This window comes from Maniola hyperantus, chromosome 1 (genome assembly GCF_902806685.2).
Source record: "Maniola hyperantus chromosome 1, iAphHyp1.2, whole genome shotgun sequence".
Lineage (NCBI taxonomy): Eukaryota > Metazoa > Arthropoda > Insecta > Lepidoptera > Nymphalidae > Maniola > Maniola hyperantus.
Genome location: NC_048536.1, coordinates 13685812 through 13701159, shown reverse-complemented (window position 1 = coordinate 13701159; position 15348 = coordinate 13685812). Strand labels below are relative to the sequence as shown.

Below are 15348 nucleotides of genomic sequence, written 5' to 3'. Positions count from 1 at the left end.
TTTTTTTCTTTTGAGGTGCGGAACCCAAAAATTAAAAGATCCTTAAAAATTGTGCCAATAAATAACCACTACTAAAACACAAACCTGTTGCAAGACTTCTATACCGGTCGAACCAAACGGTGACGCTGACGATAGCTGGAAGATATATCATTCCGAAGCCAACACCAGCGCCGATGCCGATAGTGAAGATGAGGGTTGTAACATTGTTCGCAAAAGCTGAAAGCACCACGCACACCGCCGATATCACAGCACCAGCCACTGTTACTGCTCGGCATCCCCATCGATTCACAAAAGAACTGGATACAGGACCTGCAATGACACATTTTCGTAGATCAGCAGGGCGATTGTCTAAAACCTGCATCAATTATTATTACAATCTCAATTGTTCTGATTGGCTGAATTTGTGCGATTCTTGTTGCAACAATGCATTGTGGCCAATAGTGAGCGAGCATTAACCAATCAGAGATGATTGCGATCGTGACATTGTAGCTGTCAAACAACCGCGGTAGGGCCACAGATTTTATGCGTTTGGACCTTGGGTTTGGACCTTTTATGTTTATCAAAATTTGTCAGATTTTTGGTACCTTTTTATGGGAAATTTAATAAAATAAAAAATATAAATGAGAAAAGTAACTTTAAAATTTCAAACCGCTGAAAGAAGTTAGTAATTACAATAACCATGAAAAACATTTATTTATCAGGTAGGTACCTATACAAAAAATAATAAAATAAAAGCAAAATAATAAGAGCACCTGCGAGTGTTCCGACACTTTCCTAGCGAACAGACTATAATAATCAAAGCGCCGAAAACGAAGACAGGTGACAGTACTGATGATTACTGATATGATGCCACAAAAAAAACACGAATAATAATAAAAAATCCTATATTTTGTAAAAGTTCACGATATATTGCAAATAAAACATCTGACTGACGCTAGAGGTCAACGAACGTTGCGTCAGTAGGCCACTCAGAGTCAATGCCGCGTCGTAGGCGGGGCATTGACCCAAGTTTTGCACGCTATACATTGCGGGTTTGAAAAATACTAAATCACTAAAACTACAAAATGAGACAAATGGTTATCGGTATTGGATTGTTTTTACGTAGTATAACAACAACGCCAAGTTTTTGCTAGCGTTCTAGTTAGACCCTGTACAAATACCATAGTTACCTGAACTTAGCGTGACCCCGACAAGGATAGATACGATCCACGCGGTCTTGAATTGATCTTCGTTGAAGTAGGTCAGGAACTCCGCGTAGAACACCCCAAACGAATAGGTCATGCCGTCGGCTGGAACAAGCAATATTTATCACGTTAAAAGGTTTTTTATTAAAATTGAAAATGTATCTAATTATGTACAAATCATGCTCGCGTGGAATTCTTACAATGTCAGTATCTAAATGAAATTAATGAATTTCTATTTTTCATTTTATCTATGTATCGTTCACTCGATGAGTCAAAACTTTGTTCAGATAGCTGAACAAACGGTTTCTCACCTAGTACCATTACCGTACAATAAATAGGTGGTATCCGAGTCTCATAGTAAGATGTAATGCAAGCCGGGCTTTTGCTAGTATGAGAATAAAAGTTTATACGGCATTTATTGGAGTAGAGATGAATCATTGGAAAGATAATTTGATTTAATACGCAATGGGCACCTTATTCTACGGTAAAGGTAACGTAAGAGTCACAGGATATATTGAATGAGGAACAGCTATACATCTAATCGGTACAACAAAAACATAGTGTCATAAACGATGTAACAATGAGATTCGATCTGATTCATTTGATGTGCTCTTATCGGGTGACAGTAACATGTAAACTAGGTTAACATGATAGACACTACACGACACTATAATCGATACACAGAATCGACAGCATAAAATACATGCTAGGGAACAAAAGCTCAAACTATTTCAGGCATACTTCGGAGAGCTTCCTATTCAATATAGAACAAAGCATAAAAGAAAACCGGGTGGTCAGTTCTTTGTAAAGAAAGCTTATTTGTTTAAAAATCCGCATATGGCCAGCGTGGTAGACTATGGCCAAAACCCTTCTCTCTGAGCGGAGACCCGTGCTCGGTAGTGAGCCTGCGTGATGGATTAATCACGATGACCAATGCGATGTGAATCTATGGATGGATCAGATATAAATAGCAACCGTAAAAACATAATGTCATAAACACTCTTGAGTACTACAATCAAAATCTAATATTAGATTGGCCTCTCACGTGGCGACTTCAAATAGATCGCGAACCGATAAAATTTAGGAGTAGGAGTAGGTATATTCTGTGTTGATTGTTTATCGTATCAACTGCCATACTGAATATTTATGTTAATTTCTGACTGCTATAATTATTTATTTTTAAGTAAATTGTTTCTAAGTCATGTTTAGTTGCGTCTTAATAAAAATTAATTACTTTATTATCTCACATATTTTTTTATTGTATGAATATGCTTAGAAAAGCAATTTCAAATCAATTCAGAAATAGGAATCAATTAAAATAGTTCTGTATTCAAGATAATAACCCTGCTCTTCAATCTAAATCAATAATCCTTTTTTTAGTTAAGTTTGATGTAAGTCGTCAAGATTAGTTTGTTTGTAGTCTACTTAGTAATAAAATCTAAATATATGAAAGGAAAAGGTGATTGACTGATTGATCTATCAACGCCACGCACAGCCGCCAGGCGCAGGACGGATCGGGCTGGGCATGCAGATAGCTATATGACGTAGACATCCGCTAAGAAAGGACTTTTGAAAACCCAACCCCTAAGGGGGTAAAATAGGGGTTTGAAATTCATGTAGCCCACGCGGACAAAGTCGCGAGCATTAGCTAGTGTTTAAATTAACCTTCTTCCATTGCAATAAATAAGTACCTACCTATGTACCTTAGTTAAATCTTTTTATCTTGAATCGCTCTTTAGCTCTAGGTGATGTGGTTGTAGTTTAGTAAAACCTTTTTTAAGATACAGAAGCTAACACAGGCTTTTGATTATTATTATCTTTAAGTGATAAAATCAATCAATATACCTACTATAGATTGATTAAAGATATCAATCGATTGCTCTCATGTCTCATCACGACGAGAGATAAGTCCAAAAACTGTTGCAATCTGATAAAATGAACATCGATAGGTAGTATTTATCTAAAATTTAATCAATACCTACAATCTTCTTCTTCTTCTCTGATATATATACACAACGTTTTCTCTGTGTTGCTATTCAAATAGATTCCAATGCAAAATGAGACGTCGTCTAATATGTTCGTATGCATTATATTCATTCCTGTCACAAGTCCTGACATAGAACCATCGTCGTACAATAGGTGGCGCGCGAATCGCATTGCAATTTGCACTATTTTTATTAATCAATTTTTACTTATACGGGGTGTTGTACATTAGTTTGTATCTTTGTAAATTTTTAGGGCTCCGTACCTCAAAAGGAACCCTTACTTATAGGAGCACTTCGTTTTATGTCAGTCTGTTTGTATGTCCGTCTATCGTCTCTGTCAAGAAAACCTTTAGGCCCCTAGGTCCCGTTGACCTAGAATCATGAAATTTGGCAGGTTGGTAGGTCTTATAGCATAAGTAAAGGGAAAATCCGAAACCGTGAATTTGTGGTTACATCATAAGTAAAAAAATAAAATGTGTTCATGAACAATAAATAATTAATATTTTCAACTTTCAAAGTAATATACCAAGTGGGGTATATGAAAGGGTTTTCCCTGTAAATTCTAAAACAGATTTATTTTTACGCATAATAGTTTTTGATTGATCGTCGAAAATGTCGAAAAAATACGACTGTAGTACGGATCCCTCGGTGTGCGAGTCTGACTCGCACTTGACTGTTTTTTTGACTATAATCTCTTGATTATAGTCTTGCCTTTGACGCTTAGACAGTCTAACATGGTTTTTCGAAGAGATAATGTAGCTGATAGAGTATCATACTAAACGATCTAACGCATTGTAGACGTTGAAAAATTAAAATGCAGGGAGGTAAATAGTAGGTGCCCCTGAAGCGCAGTTTCCAGCAGTTTTGTAAACAAATTCACTGTTCAGCTGTGGTGTGGAGTAATCAATTTGTGAAGCGTCATGAGTTCAGTGGTTCAATCACTCGCCACTTGGCACGCATACCGCCAACTCTCGCTGCTCATTTCAAATAATTACTGGATGCTGTATGGAAAGTTAAATCTACGATTGTCAAATTGTATAGGCATCGCAGAAATAGTAATTTGTTAATAAACGCCAGGTATCGTGTAATTCTGAATAATACAGTATTTATTTAAACTCAAGCAAATATATGGGGTCCCAAGGTGCTGGAATGGGGACCGCGCACCGGAAGACGCAGTGTTGGAAGACCCCTCACTAGGTGGATGGACGACATCAGACGAGTCGCAGGTAGCCGCTGGATTCAGGTGGCGCAAGATCGTGGCGTGTAGAAGTCCCTAAAAGAGACCTAATATGTCCAGCAGTGGACTTCTATCGGTTGATGATAATGAAGCAAATATAAATACGAACTTTTTTGTTGGTTGGAAGATGTATCGATGTTGTCGAAATCATCATGATCGACCCAGTCCACTACTGAGGACGAGTCTCCCCTCAGAATGAGAGAGGTTTAGTTTGTTGGCAATTGTTGAATAATATACTATGAAAATAATATTAGAATATATGTCTGTACACGTACAGGTGCAGAAGACGGGGAAAAGTAGGGAAGTTCTCATTTAAAGACCTTGGAATTATTAGGCCGAGTCACCAGAATAAAAAATAAATTAGCTCGTAATAGATTGTTGAGGAATGTGACATACCGCGTACCAGATACGAAGTATGAGTACCTACTTACGCATTAAAATGGTGAATAAATTGATTCCAGTACAAGCAATTTCATCATAGTAAGTACGCATAAGAATTTTTGTGCATGCATAAAATCAATAATAAATAATATGATTGTAATCTTTGAGAGAATCAACTAAGTAGTACTCGTAGAATATATTTGTAATTTTTGCTATAGGTAGGTTTTGACGAATATGTAAGTAACTTTGATGCATAAAGAAGATCGTAATCTGCTTGTAATTCACCGTCCTGAAAGCATGTAAATGTTAATACCTACAATTTGCATGTAATTGAACCGGAGAAAATCGTACCAAACATTCAACCGTTACTGGGGGCTGGTGCTGGCTGGAGCTCTCTCTCTAAATTAGAGCTAACCCGGAATATATTACTCCACACTTTGTCTACGTAAATTATGAGGCCTTCGTTAGAAAGAACCGGTGAAAAAAAAGCATCGAAACTACGATATTGAGATTAGGAATCTTGATAAGGAACTCCAAATAAGTAACGGATGCATTAACTTTTATCGATTCACATTTTCACCGAAAAATAGTCTCCTGAAGGTCCTCAAACTGGGGTGAGTGATTAACTGGTAATTGTGTCCAAATTATACATGTTTTTTACATATCGTTCGAAAAACCTACTTAGAGTCTAAGTACGTATTACTTATTACTTAAACTAAGGACAGAAGTTTAAACTAAAAATAACATTTCTTACTAGCTGGTAGGCTAGATTCTAGTAGGATTAAAGCTGCCATTGTACAGTGCTTTAAGGCAGAAACAATCGTTTTATCCTATGCCTCAATAACTCTACTTTTATAGGTACTGATTGAAACGTGGACGGTTTCTTTCTTGTTGTACCTACTATTGTTATACCCACTCCTAGCACAAGCTTTTTGCTTAGTTGGCGGGAAAAGAGGAATATTGATCATACTAATATAATATGCTCCTTTCCATTCATTCCTTTCCATTTTTAAAAAAAACCTTTCCTCTAACCTGATTTCAAAGCAATAAGAGTTTAAACCAATAAGACCGCTTTGTTCGCTGTTTTTACTGCTTTTTATCTATTTACTGTACCTAGTCTGGAAATTCAACGCTTAAAGTGAGCTTAAAATCATATCATTCGCTTCAATTTCTTCGGGCGACGTTGAAATTGCGTCTAACCAACCACAGTTGGTAATCTCTGCCGATTTTCAGTGCCGAAACGTTTATGGTCAGGAGTTTTTTCAAATTGCTGTTTTATCTATTTGTGGACGTCTATTAAGTAATTAGATAATACTTCAATACTAATATTATAAATGCGAAAGTGCGTCTGTCTGTCTGCTGTTTTCACGGCCCATCCGTCTAACCTATTATGATGAAATTGGTACAGAGCTATCTTACATTCTGGGGACGTACATAGGCTACTTTTTGTCTCGGTAAATCAAATGATTCTCATGGAATTTTGAAAAACCCAAATTCAGATGGACGAAGGCGTAAATAACATCTACACACAGATAGGTACAGAGATAGCTTGCATCTTGGGAAAGGGCATCATACTTTTATCATGGAAAATCAAAGAATTTCCACGGGATTATTGGAAACGATAATATACTATCCACGGACAAAGTCGCGAGATCATCTAGTCTGTGATATTTTTCAGTTTTAAGTAAGTAGATACCTTGACGAAATTTCAAAAGTCAAACTATTTTAAATTTTTTAAATAGAGTAGACACCAAATTGCAGATCTCACGCGTATGTATTTTGATCTTTAGATTACATTGTTTTGATATTAGGGAATCAATTATATTAGTTTGATAAAATGATGAAGCCATTTATCATGATATTCCAATATCAATATCGAGTCTATACATAAAATAGATAAAATAAAATTTGTTTTACGCACTTCTTCAGTTTTAGTTAGTACCAATTTGAATATGATTTTGTAATTTTAGCATTCTCTTTCCATGAGACATATTTTATCTAAATTATGTATTATTTTTACATCCAATTTGAGGAAAATGATATGATACCCAAAATGACACCCAAATTGACGGCTGTGCGTAGGTCGGTATTGATCTCTGAAAACTGAAAACTGAATTCCTTCCTAGTAGTACCTTTTAATGGCAAAATAAGCTAAACTTCATAAGTAATTATATACTTTATTTTTTGAAGAAGCCTTCAAATGCTTCGCGTGTAGGTATTGAGAATTCATCTAATAAAAGGCATCGGTTTAATTTTACATATTTTAAACGCCATTATCGTGCTCACGAAGCACGGGACGCCGGTTTGACCTACTTTCCACGTGGCAAGCAGATCGCACGTTGTCATGGAATTCATCCAGGCCAAGCCTTCTTTCAGTCCACTATCCATATTAATATTAGAAATTCGAAAATGTGTCTGTCAGTCTGACTGTCTGTCTGTCCATCTGCTGTCAGTCTACTAGCTTTTAACCCAGTGCGGGATAGCGCGGGTGACGTATGGGTTTGTGAGGCGCCCCCACCCCGATTGTCATCTCGACCTGTCGCGTACTATGGGCATCATCGCTGCTGATCCTTGCCTTTATATTTTGACGTCCCGGCAGATCTAAGAATCCTAAAAGTGCTTGCAGTTCGCCATCAAAGCTGCAAAAGGCGCTCCCAACACATTTTTCAATATCTACGCTCAACGCTCAACAATTTAGTACAAATTGTTGATAGTAGTTCAGTACTATTATGCGTATGCCCGTCAGTAGTAATGTTTGGTCATGCGTATTATAGAGATGCTGACGAAGTCAATTACAAAGGTCACTGTTGATATGATCTCTGCTCACGCATACGTCCCGTTCGATGACGCGGACGTCACTCCCAGTTCAAATACACAGAAATGTGAGTTGCGAGTTGCGGCCGTGTCTTGCTAATGTGTTGGGATCATAATTCGAGATATAAAACGAGGAATTCCCCTTTATAAGGGTCATAATGGTATCGTAGTCTTCCAGGGTAACAGAAACAAATAAGTCATAGTCTAGAAAATGGCTCTGCTGCAAAATGACGAATGGCGAAATTCAACTTCTTGAAATCTTTGTTTCGTAAGTACTCGTAGCTTCAGTTTTAAATTTACGTAATTTATTATCACCAATTTATTAGTGAAATACAACAATAACTAACCGACTTCAAAAAAAGGAGGAGGTTCTAAAAATCTAAATACGTCAGAATCTTTTTTGACAATCAAAAATAAAATTGTACATTGGTAACCACTTTGAATAGATATCTGACTTAAAATATTTTTTTAGTATCAGTTTCTTTTTATATTAGACGTGTAAGATAAGGAACTAATAGGTACTGTTAAAAATATTATACTGTTCTAATTAGGTACTTATTCTTTCCCATGATCTTTAATAGGAGACGGCACGGCACTCAAAAGTCGTTCGCTGGTCAAAGGAACAAAAAATATTTAAGACTAGATAATACCCGTGACTTCGTCATCCCGCGGGAACTCCGGGATTTTCCGAGATAAAAAGTAGCCAATGTACTAGGCCAGGATGTAAGCTCTCAATTCTAAATTTCAGCTAAATCCGTCCAGTAGTTTTTGCTTGAAAGAGTAACTTTATGTTAAATACAAACATACAAACTTTCGCCATTATAATATTAGTGTGATGTGAATTGTGATACGATTTGATAAAGCTTTTTAAACATTTCCTGCTAAAAAGGTGTTTAAAAGTTAATATTTTTGGTCAGATTAAACAAAATTTTAACTCCTATTTTGAATGAACAAAATCACGTAAAGTTACGTCCGCCTATATGAATTAAAAGTACCTAGATAACGCTTTGGATAAACAACTGCCACAGTTTATTAACAAAACTCGACATAATTTGCAAATAACCTACTTTTATCGGCTTATGAAGATTGATGAGTTCATTACAAATCCACAAATTGGAGTATGATATCAAGTAATGTATAGAGAATTTCCGTGACTTAAGTTCAATAACCTACATTTTTTTATTGCAGCAGATTTAGGTATTTAGATTTTTGCAATGATTTACCTTTTGTCTTGTGTAAATGTTAAAATATATTTCGTAGCTTTGTTCCAAATATAGAAATCCACGTTGATTTCTATTTTCTTAATCCCGTATTAGTCCCGTTCCGAAATAAAAACATAGACATAGTCCTTTATCAGTCTGCGAAAGTAGATTCTCGTGGATTCCAGTTAGCCATTCAATCAGACAGAGAAAGAAAAAAATTTAAAAAATGGGTGTTCCATTTTTGATTGCGTGTAATGAGCTTCATAAATTAAGAAAAAATCACAGACAAAAACTAAACAGGGGACGGGCGCTAATGTGGGACGCAACTTGCGTTGACACATTGGCCCCGTGTCATATCAGGAAGACAGCATCAAGACCGGGAGCCGCAGCAGAAACAGCTGAAAACGGCAAGCGGCGCAAGTATGCCTCTCTTATAGAGAGTTACATTTTTGTGCCGTTTGCCGTGGAGACCCTGGGGCCATGGAGTCTTAGTGCTAAAAATTTTTTACGAGACATTTCACCGCGATTAATAGCCTCAACTGGTGACAGAAGGGCTGGCTCATTTTTTGCGCAGCGGATCAGCCTGGCTGTCCAGCGCGGAAATGCAGCCAGTATTCTTGGCACCATTCCACGCGGTCATGATTTATATAGTAATTAGATAAGGCTAGCCTTAAGTTTTATTGTATTAAAAAAAAAAGACAAAAACTATAGTTTTAATCATTTGCATAGATATAGATAAAGGATCGTTACAAGGATTGACAAATTCTTTTTAGGGTTGGTAGGTAGTATTTTCAATTTTCAAAGTAAGATATATCAAGTGGGGTATCATATGAAAGGGCTTCACCTGTGCATTCTAAAACAGATTTTTATTTATTTTTATGCATCATAGTTTTTGATTTATCGTGCAAATGTCAAAAATACGACCGTAGTACGGAACTCTCGGTGCGCGAGTCTGCCTTGCACTTGAGCGGTTTTTTTATCTATTTGAACTACACAAAAATTAGATAGCTACACAAAAATTTACATAATTTATTGAATTTTTATGAAAATTGTTAAGATAAGGCAGTGTACTGCAGTGCAATGAAACATGTAGTACGACGTAGGTACGTATGTCTACCATGTGTGTTGTTAAAAATATATATTTCGAGCACTCAACTCATGCAGCTGTAGTATCAATTTTGAAGGATATTGATATTTTTAAAAATTAAATTAGAATATAAACTTTGTCAGTTGCAGATATTTTGAATTGAAATTCATTTGAATTCAGAAAGATTTACTGAAACGCCTACTCGTGATACAAGAATTTATAAAAAAAATTATTCGAGAATAAAATTTGAAGTGAGCCTGCATTAGGTATATTCTAAAACAAATAGACGATATTATATACGACTATACTTCATCATCATCATCATCATCATCAGCATCATCATCATCATCATCATCATGATCATGATCAACCCATTATCGGCCACTACTGAGCACGGGTCTCCTCTCAGAGTAAGAAGGGTTTTAAGTCATAGTCTGCCACGATGGCCCAATGCGGATTGGTAGACTTCACACACTTTTGAGAATATGTAGAACTCTCAGGCATGCAGGTTTCCTCACGATGTTTTCCTTCACTGTTAAAGCAAGTGATATTTAATTGTTTTGAAAACGCACAAACTTTGAAAAGTTAGAGATGCGTGCCCGAGATCGAATTCCTGACCTCCCGAAAAGAAGGCGGATGTCTTAACCACTAGGCTATCACCGCTTCACCGACTATACTTAGTAAATAATGCAATGTATTAGTTCTTTGATTTGTAAAATAATAACACTGAGCGTATGAAATATTATGTTTTTGTAAAAGTACTTAATAAGATTGATAGTCACCTTTTAGTTTTGCAAAACAAGAAATACTACAGCAACTTAAAATTAACGGGTTTCTGCACCGATTTAGCTCGCGGTTAACAATGAATAAAGTTTACTCCATAAATATGATTGTTTCTCCAAATTGTCATAAATAATAATGAATCGTTAAAATTTCTGGATAATATAGTGCAGCAGAACATTTCAGGAAGCTATTTTCGATTCGAATTTCGTTTTGCAAACACGCGAAGATAAAAATATGGCTCAAATTATTTAGTACGAACTACTAATACAAACGTTCAAGTTCATTTTACCGCTTTAAATTATTATCACCGTAATAATCTAGCAACTACTAGAAATAAACTAGTGTAAGCTACCAACTAGGTACTATGTAACTGCTAATCGATATCCTTCGTAAGAAAAAATTTCCGTTATATAATGTTAATTGGATTGGATTAGTATTTCAAATGAATAACAATGAACGCAGCAGGTACGATTTCTTCGATATTAAAATATGCTTGACAAGCATTATTATCTATACTAAATATTAGTGTAGATAATAAATAATAAAGAGGAAAAATTTGTATTTTTGCATGTTTGTAACGAAAAAACTCAAACTACTGGACTGATTTCAAAAATTCTTTCACTATTAGAAAACTACATTATTTCCGAGTGGCATAGGCTATATATTTGTTTAAAATAGAGATCCATACGAAAATTGTAATAGGCTACCCGTGCAAAGCCGGGGCGAGTCGCTATGTTAGATATCTAATGCCCGCAACTTAGTCCGTATTGATTTGCGTTTTGAAAAATCCCATGGGAATTCTTCAAATGTCTCTACTTATGTCTACTACTTCCCCAGGATGCAACCTATCTCTAGATACCTATTATTTATTAATTTTTAACAGAGCATCTGCAATCAGGGACTCATCGCGACACCGTGCAAAGATAAAGCAAAAAACCAAACCATGTGACTGTCGTTACATGTTATTTGCAACATTGCGCAAATATGCTACTTAACTATCATAAATTTTAATCCATGCTTCTGACGCTAGTAAAAATATACAAAACGACCGTCATAATATATATTATGTGATATCAGTTTCGTATAAAGTACTCATTGTCTTGTTTCTAATAAGGAATTAAATACTATTATTTAATACTACTATAATATTATTTATTAATACTATAATAGAATTTCTAATAAAGAATTTCTAGGAAGGAAAGGCTTTGCGGGCAACTACAGAAGTACGTATAGGAACGTAGTAACCATAGTGAGAGTAGTATGACGTGTCCTCTCCAGTTTTAGTGATCTCAAAATCATAAAAACAAGCAACTTGGTAATAGTGCTTATATGAGCCGTAAATTGAGGAAGAACACTTATCACATTGTCACTAATCCGATTTTCGCTGTAACTTCACAGACAAACAGGACACGATGTTATCAGATCATAGATTAAGGTCGCCGAATAGGATGCAGGGAACTTTGCGTGTTTCAGGCAGTAAATTAGTGCATGCAGCTATGTATTTTGAAATTCAAGTGGAAATTTTCATTCTCAATGAATTCTTGTTCCTACCTATAGTCTTTAAACATATAGCTGTATACATTGAATATTGCTGTTATTTTAGTACAATTTTTAATAATTATTTGAAACTAGCTGATGCCCGTGACTTCGTACGCGTGGATTTAGGTTTAAAAATCGCATGAGAACTCTTTCATTTTCTTTAACTATATTCTTAAACTATACCCATGCAAAAATCACGTAGATCCGTTGCTCCGTTACGACATGACTGAAGGACATTAAAACCAACAAACTAATAAACTAACAAACCAACAGACAAACACGATAGTAATTAGATGATAGATTTAGGTCTTTAAAAATCTCAAGAGAACCGTGAAAAGTTAACAGACAGACACACTTTTACATTTATATTATTAAGAGAAGCATGGAAGTATGGATATAGATTTTCACTTATTGTAACGCATACCCAAGACAGATTTTTCTTTATCATCATTGTGTACCAGCCTAAGTGAAGGTTTGCCAGTCATAATGGGAAAGCCTTTTTGCAGTTTCTCTTAGTTTCAAGAAACTTCGAGTAGGTAGTCCTGTCCCTTTGGATGTGCTATAACCATTAGACTAATATTACTGCTCTCAATTAATAATCAATGAAAAATTACAAACAATAAGTGAGTAGGTTAGGTATTTACTTGCCTCATAACAAGATTGCTATTGCAAATGTATCAAAATATAATAATTTATTATTTGCCCGACTTCCTTATCGTATTTATTTATCACTTTGGAACGGATATTATAAGAGCTGGTATAACAATGTTTACAGGTTAAACAAATAAGTACATTGCACCAGTAGGTAACGAAAGTTGGTTTGAATCTCATTATCCCGACTAATATTATAAAGGCGAAAGTTTGTGTGTGTGTGTGTGTGTGTGTGTGTGTGTGTGTGTGTGTGTGTGTGTGTGTGTGTGTATGTTTGTTACTCCTTCACGCAAAAACTACTGGACGGATTTAGCTGAAATTTGGAATGAAGATATATTATACCCTGGATTAACACATAGGCTACTTTTTATCCCGGAAAATCAAAGAAACCCGAGGGATTTCGAAAAACGTAAATCCACGCGGACGAAGTCGCGGGCATCAGCTAGTTTAACAATAAATGCGAAAGTGTGTCGTGTCTGTCTGTCAGTCAGTCAGCCTTTTACGGCCCATCCGTTCAACCGATTTTGACGAACTTTGGTACAGCGATAGCTTGCATCCCGGGGAAGAACATAAATTATGCTAGTTTTTATCCCAGAAAAACAAAGAGTTCCCACGGGATTTTTAAAAACCTAAACCCACGCGGATGAAGTTACGGGCATCATCTAGTAATATTGTAATGCGGAAAAGTGTCTGTGTGTTTGCTAGATTTTCACGGCCCAACAGTTTAGCCGATCTTTATAAAATTTGGTACAGAGGTAGCTTACATCACGGGGATAGACATAATTTACCTTACTTTTTATTCCGAAAAATCAAAAAGTTCCCACGGGATTTAAAAAAAAACCTAAATCCGCGCGGTCGAGGTCGCGGGCATCATGTAGTTTTATATATAGTTGAATTGAAAATATAATATTTTGTGTTGACACTTCCTAAAATGAAATATTTCACTCATTGAAGTAGAAACTACGGACATAATATTATGCTTTGTGCAAACAACCCTACTTCACTTAGTCGGAGTAAGTAGTTTCTTTCCACAGTGTTCTGTTTTTGTTTCATGTTTTGAAAACCTTACCTAAATAAATAAGATAACATTAGATACATTGCGCGTTGGATTGACTTGAACTAGAAGTCAAGATTCCTGCGACAATGAATAATAGGAATGTTATAATAATAACAAGCGTAATTAAATGAGCATAATATATATGTAAATAGGTACGGACAAACAAGTGCAAACATACTGCACCATATTTATACGGACAGGGCAGCCAACATTCGAGAACTTCCGGATGTTACCAACCGGTTCAAAATACGTAGTAGATAGATAGATATAGATATACCTATTCTATGTTCCAACTGCAAGGGAGTACATATTACATAATAATATATAGGTACATATAAAGTCTTGTCCTGACTGACTGACTGGTTGATTTATCAATGCACAGTCTAAACCGCTGCTGTTAGAAACTTGAAATTTAGATAGTAGGTTTCTTTTATTAGGTACGTTTAATTTTATTATTAGAAATTTAAAACCTGCATGAAAATCCGTCATTTATCAAATTATCTCTATGAAAATTGGTATTTAGACGTTTGGGTGTAAATGACGAAGTAGGTACTTTTTCAGGATATTTGAAAATTGGTAAATTCCCAAAAGTCAAAATTCTTGTCGAGTGGACTCGAGGCGGGTCAACTAGTACCTAAGTATGCAAGTCTACATAAAAAATTATTACCTAATACCTAACTATAGTTTTAGTCTCAGGTATTTGATAATGAAATTAATTTGCTATTATGATTACTTATGCAAATATTTTATTTTAATTTGTTTCTTAATAGGTATCGACTATCGATATTGTCTCGTCTGTGTTGTTTTAGAAAATAAGTTGGTAAACACCTGGGTAATTTCCCACTTAATTCATAGCTGAATTCATGCAAATTAGGATTAGGTTTACCTTATCAAAATGAAACTATTGAAACCAAAACTTTCCTTTATGTGTTTTACATCCTACGTCATATTGACGAAGTGATATGTGCCACTCCTGAAAGTCGTTAGCAATGAACTGATTCAGGGCAATGGTTTTCGCCATTAGTATTATTTGCCTAAGATTCGTTATGTGATTTTGGTCTCTTGACACTTTACCGACCGAGCAGTAAAAACAGGCAACACACGAAACGTAATTTTTGTCCCCGGGAATTAAAATAGACTATAGTGTTAGGTAGATCTAGGGCGTATGCATACAAACTCACAAGCTAACAATTATACGTCTTTATAATATTAGTATAGGTACCTATTAGGTAGAAATATTGTGTATAAAATAAATGATTTATCTAGCTAATTAGCAGTACTGATACATTAATCTCCTAACCTCGTGATTATAACAAGTAGGCAAATAAGTAGGTAATTAGCTATCGGTTTCAGTTTCTTCGCTTGTATGTACCAAAATTAAGATAATGATTTTAAGCTTATTTCGTGGTTTAACGACATATTTTAATG

The 15348-nt window shown here is 35.5% G+C and overlaps 1 protein-coding gene across 2 annotated transcripts in view; it reads right to left on the bottom strand.

The window, feature by feature from the left end:
* Mct1 (Monocarboxylate transporter 1) overlaps nt 1-15348 on the bottom strand; it is a 38652-nt gene that overhangs the window by 1958 nt on the left and 21346 nt on the right. For both annotated transcript variants that reach the window (XM_034968188.2, XM_034968181.2), the window contains exons 3-4: nt 1170-1289; nt 85-309 (exon numbers count right to left, since the gene is read on the bottom strand). In XM_034968188.2, the coding sequence (XP_034824079.1) occupies nt 85-309; nt 1170-1289 (345 nt within the window). The remainder of the gene's footprint in view (nt 1-84; nt 310-1169; nt 1290-15348) is intronic.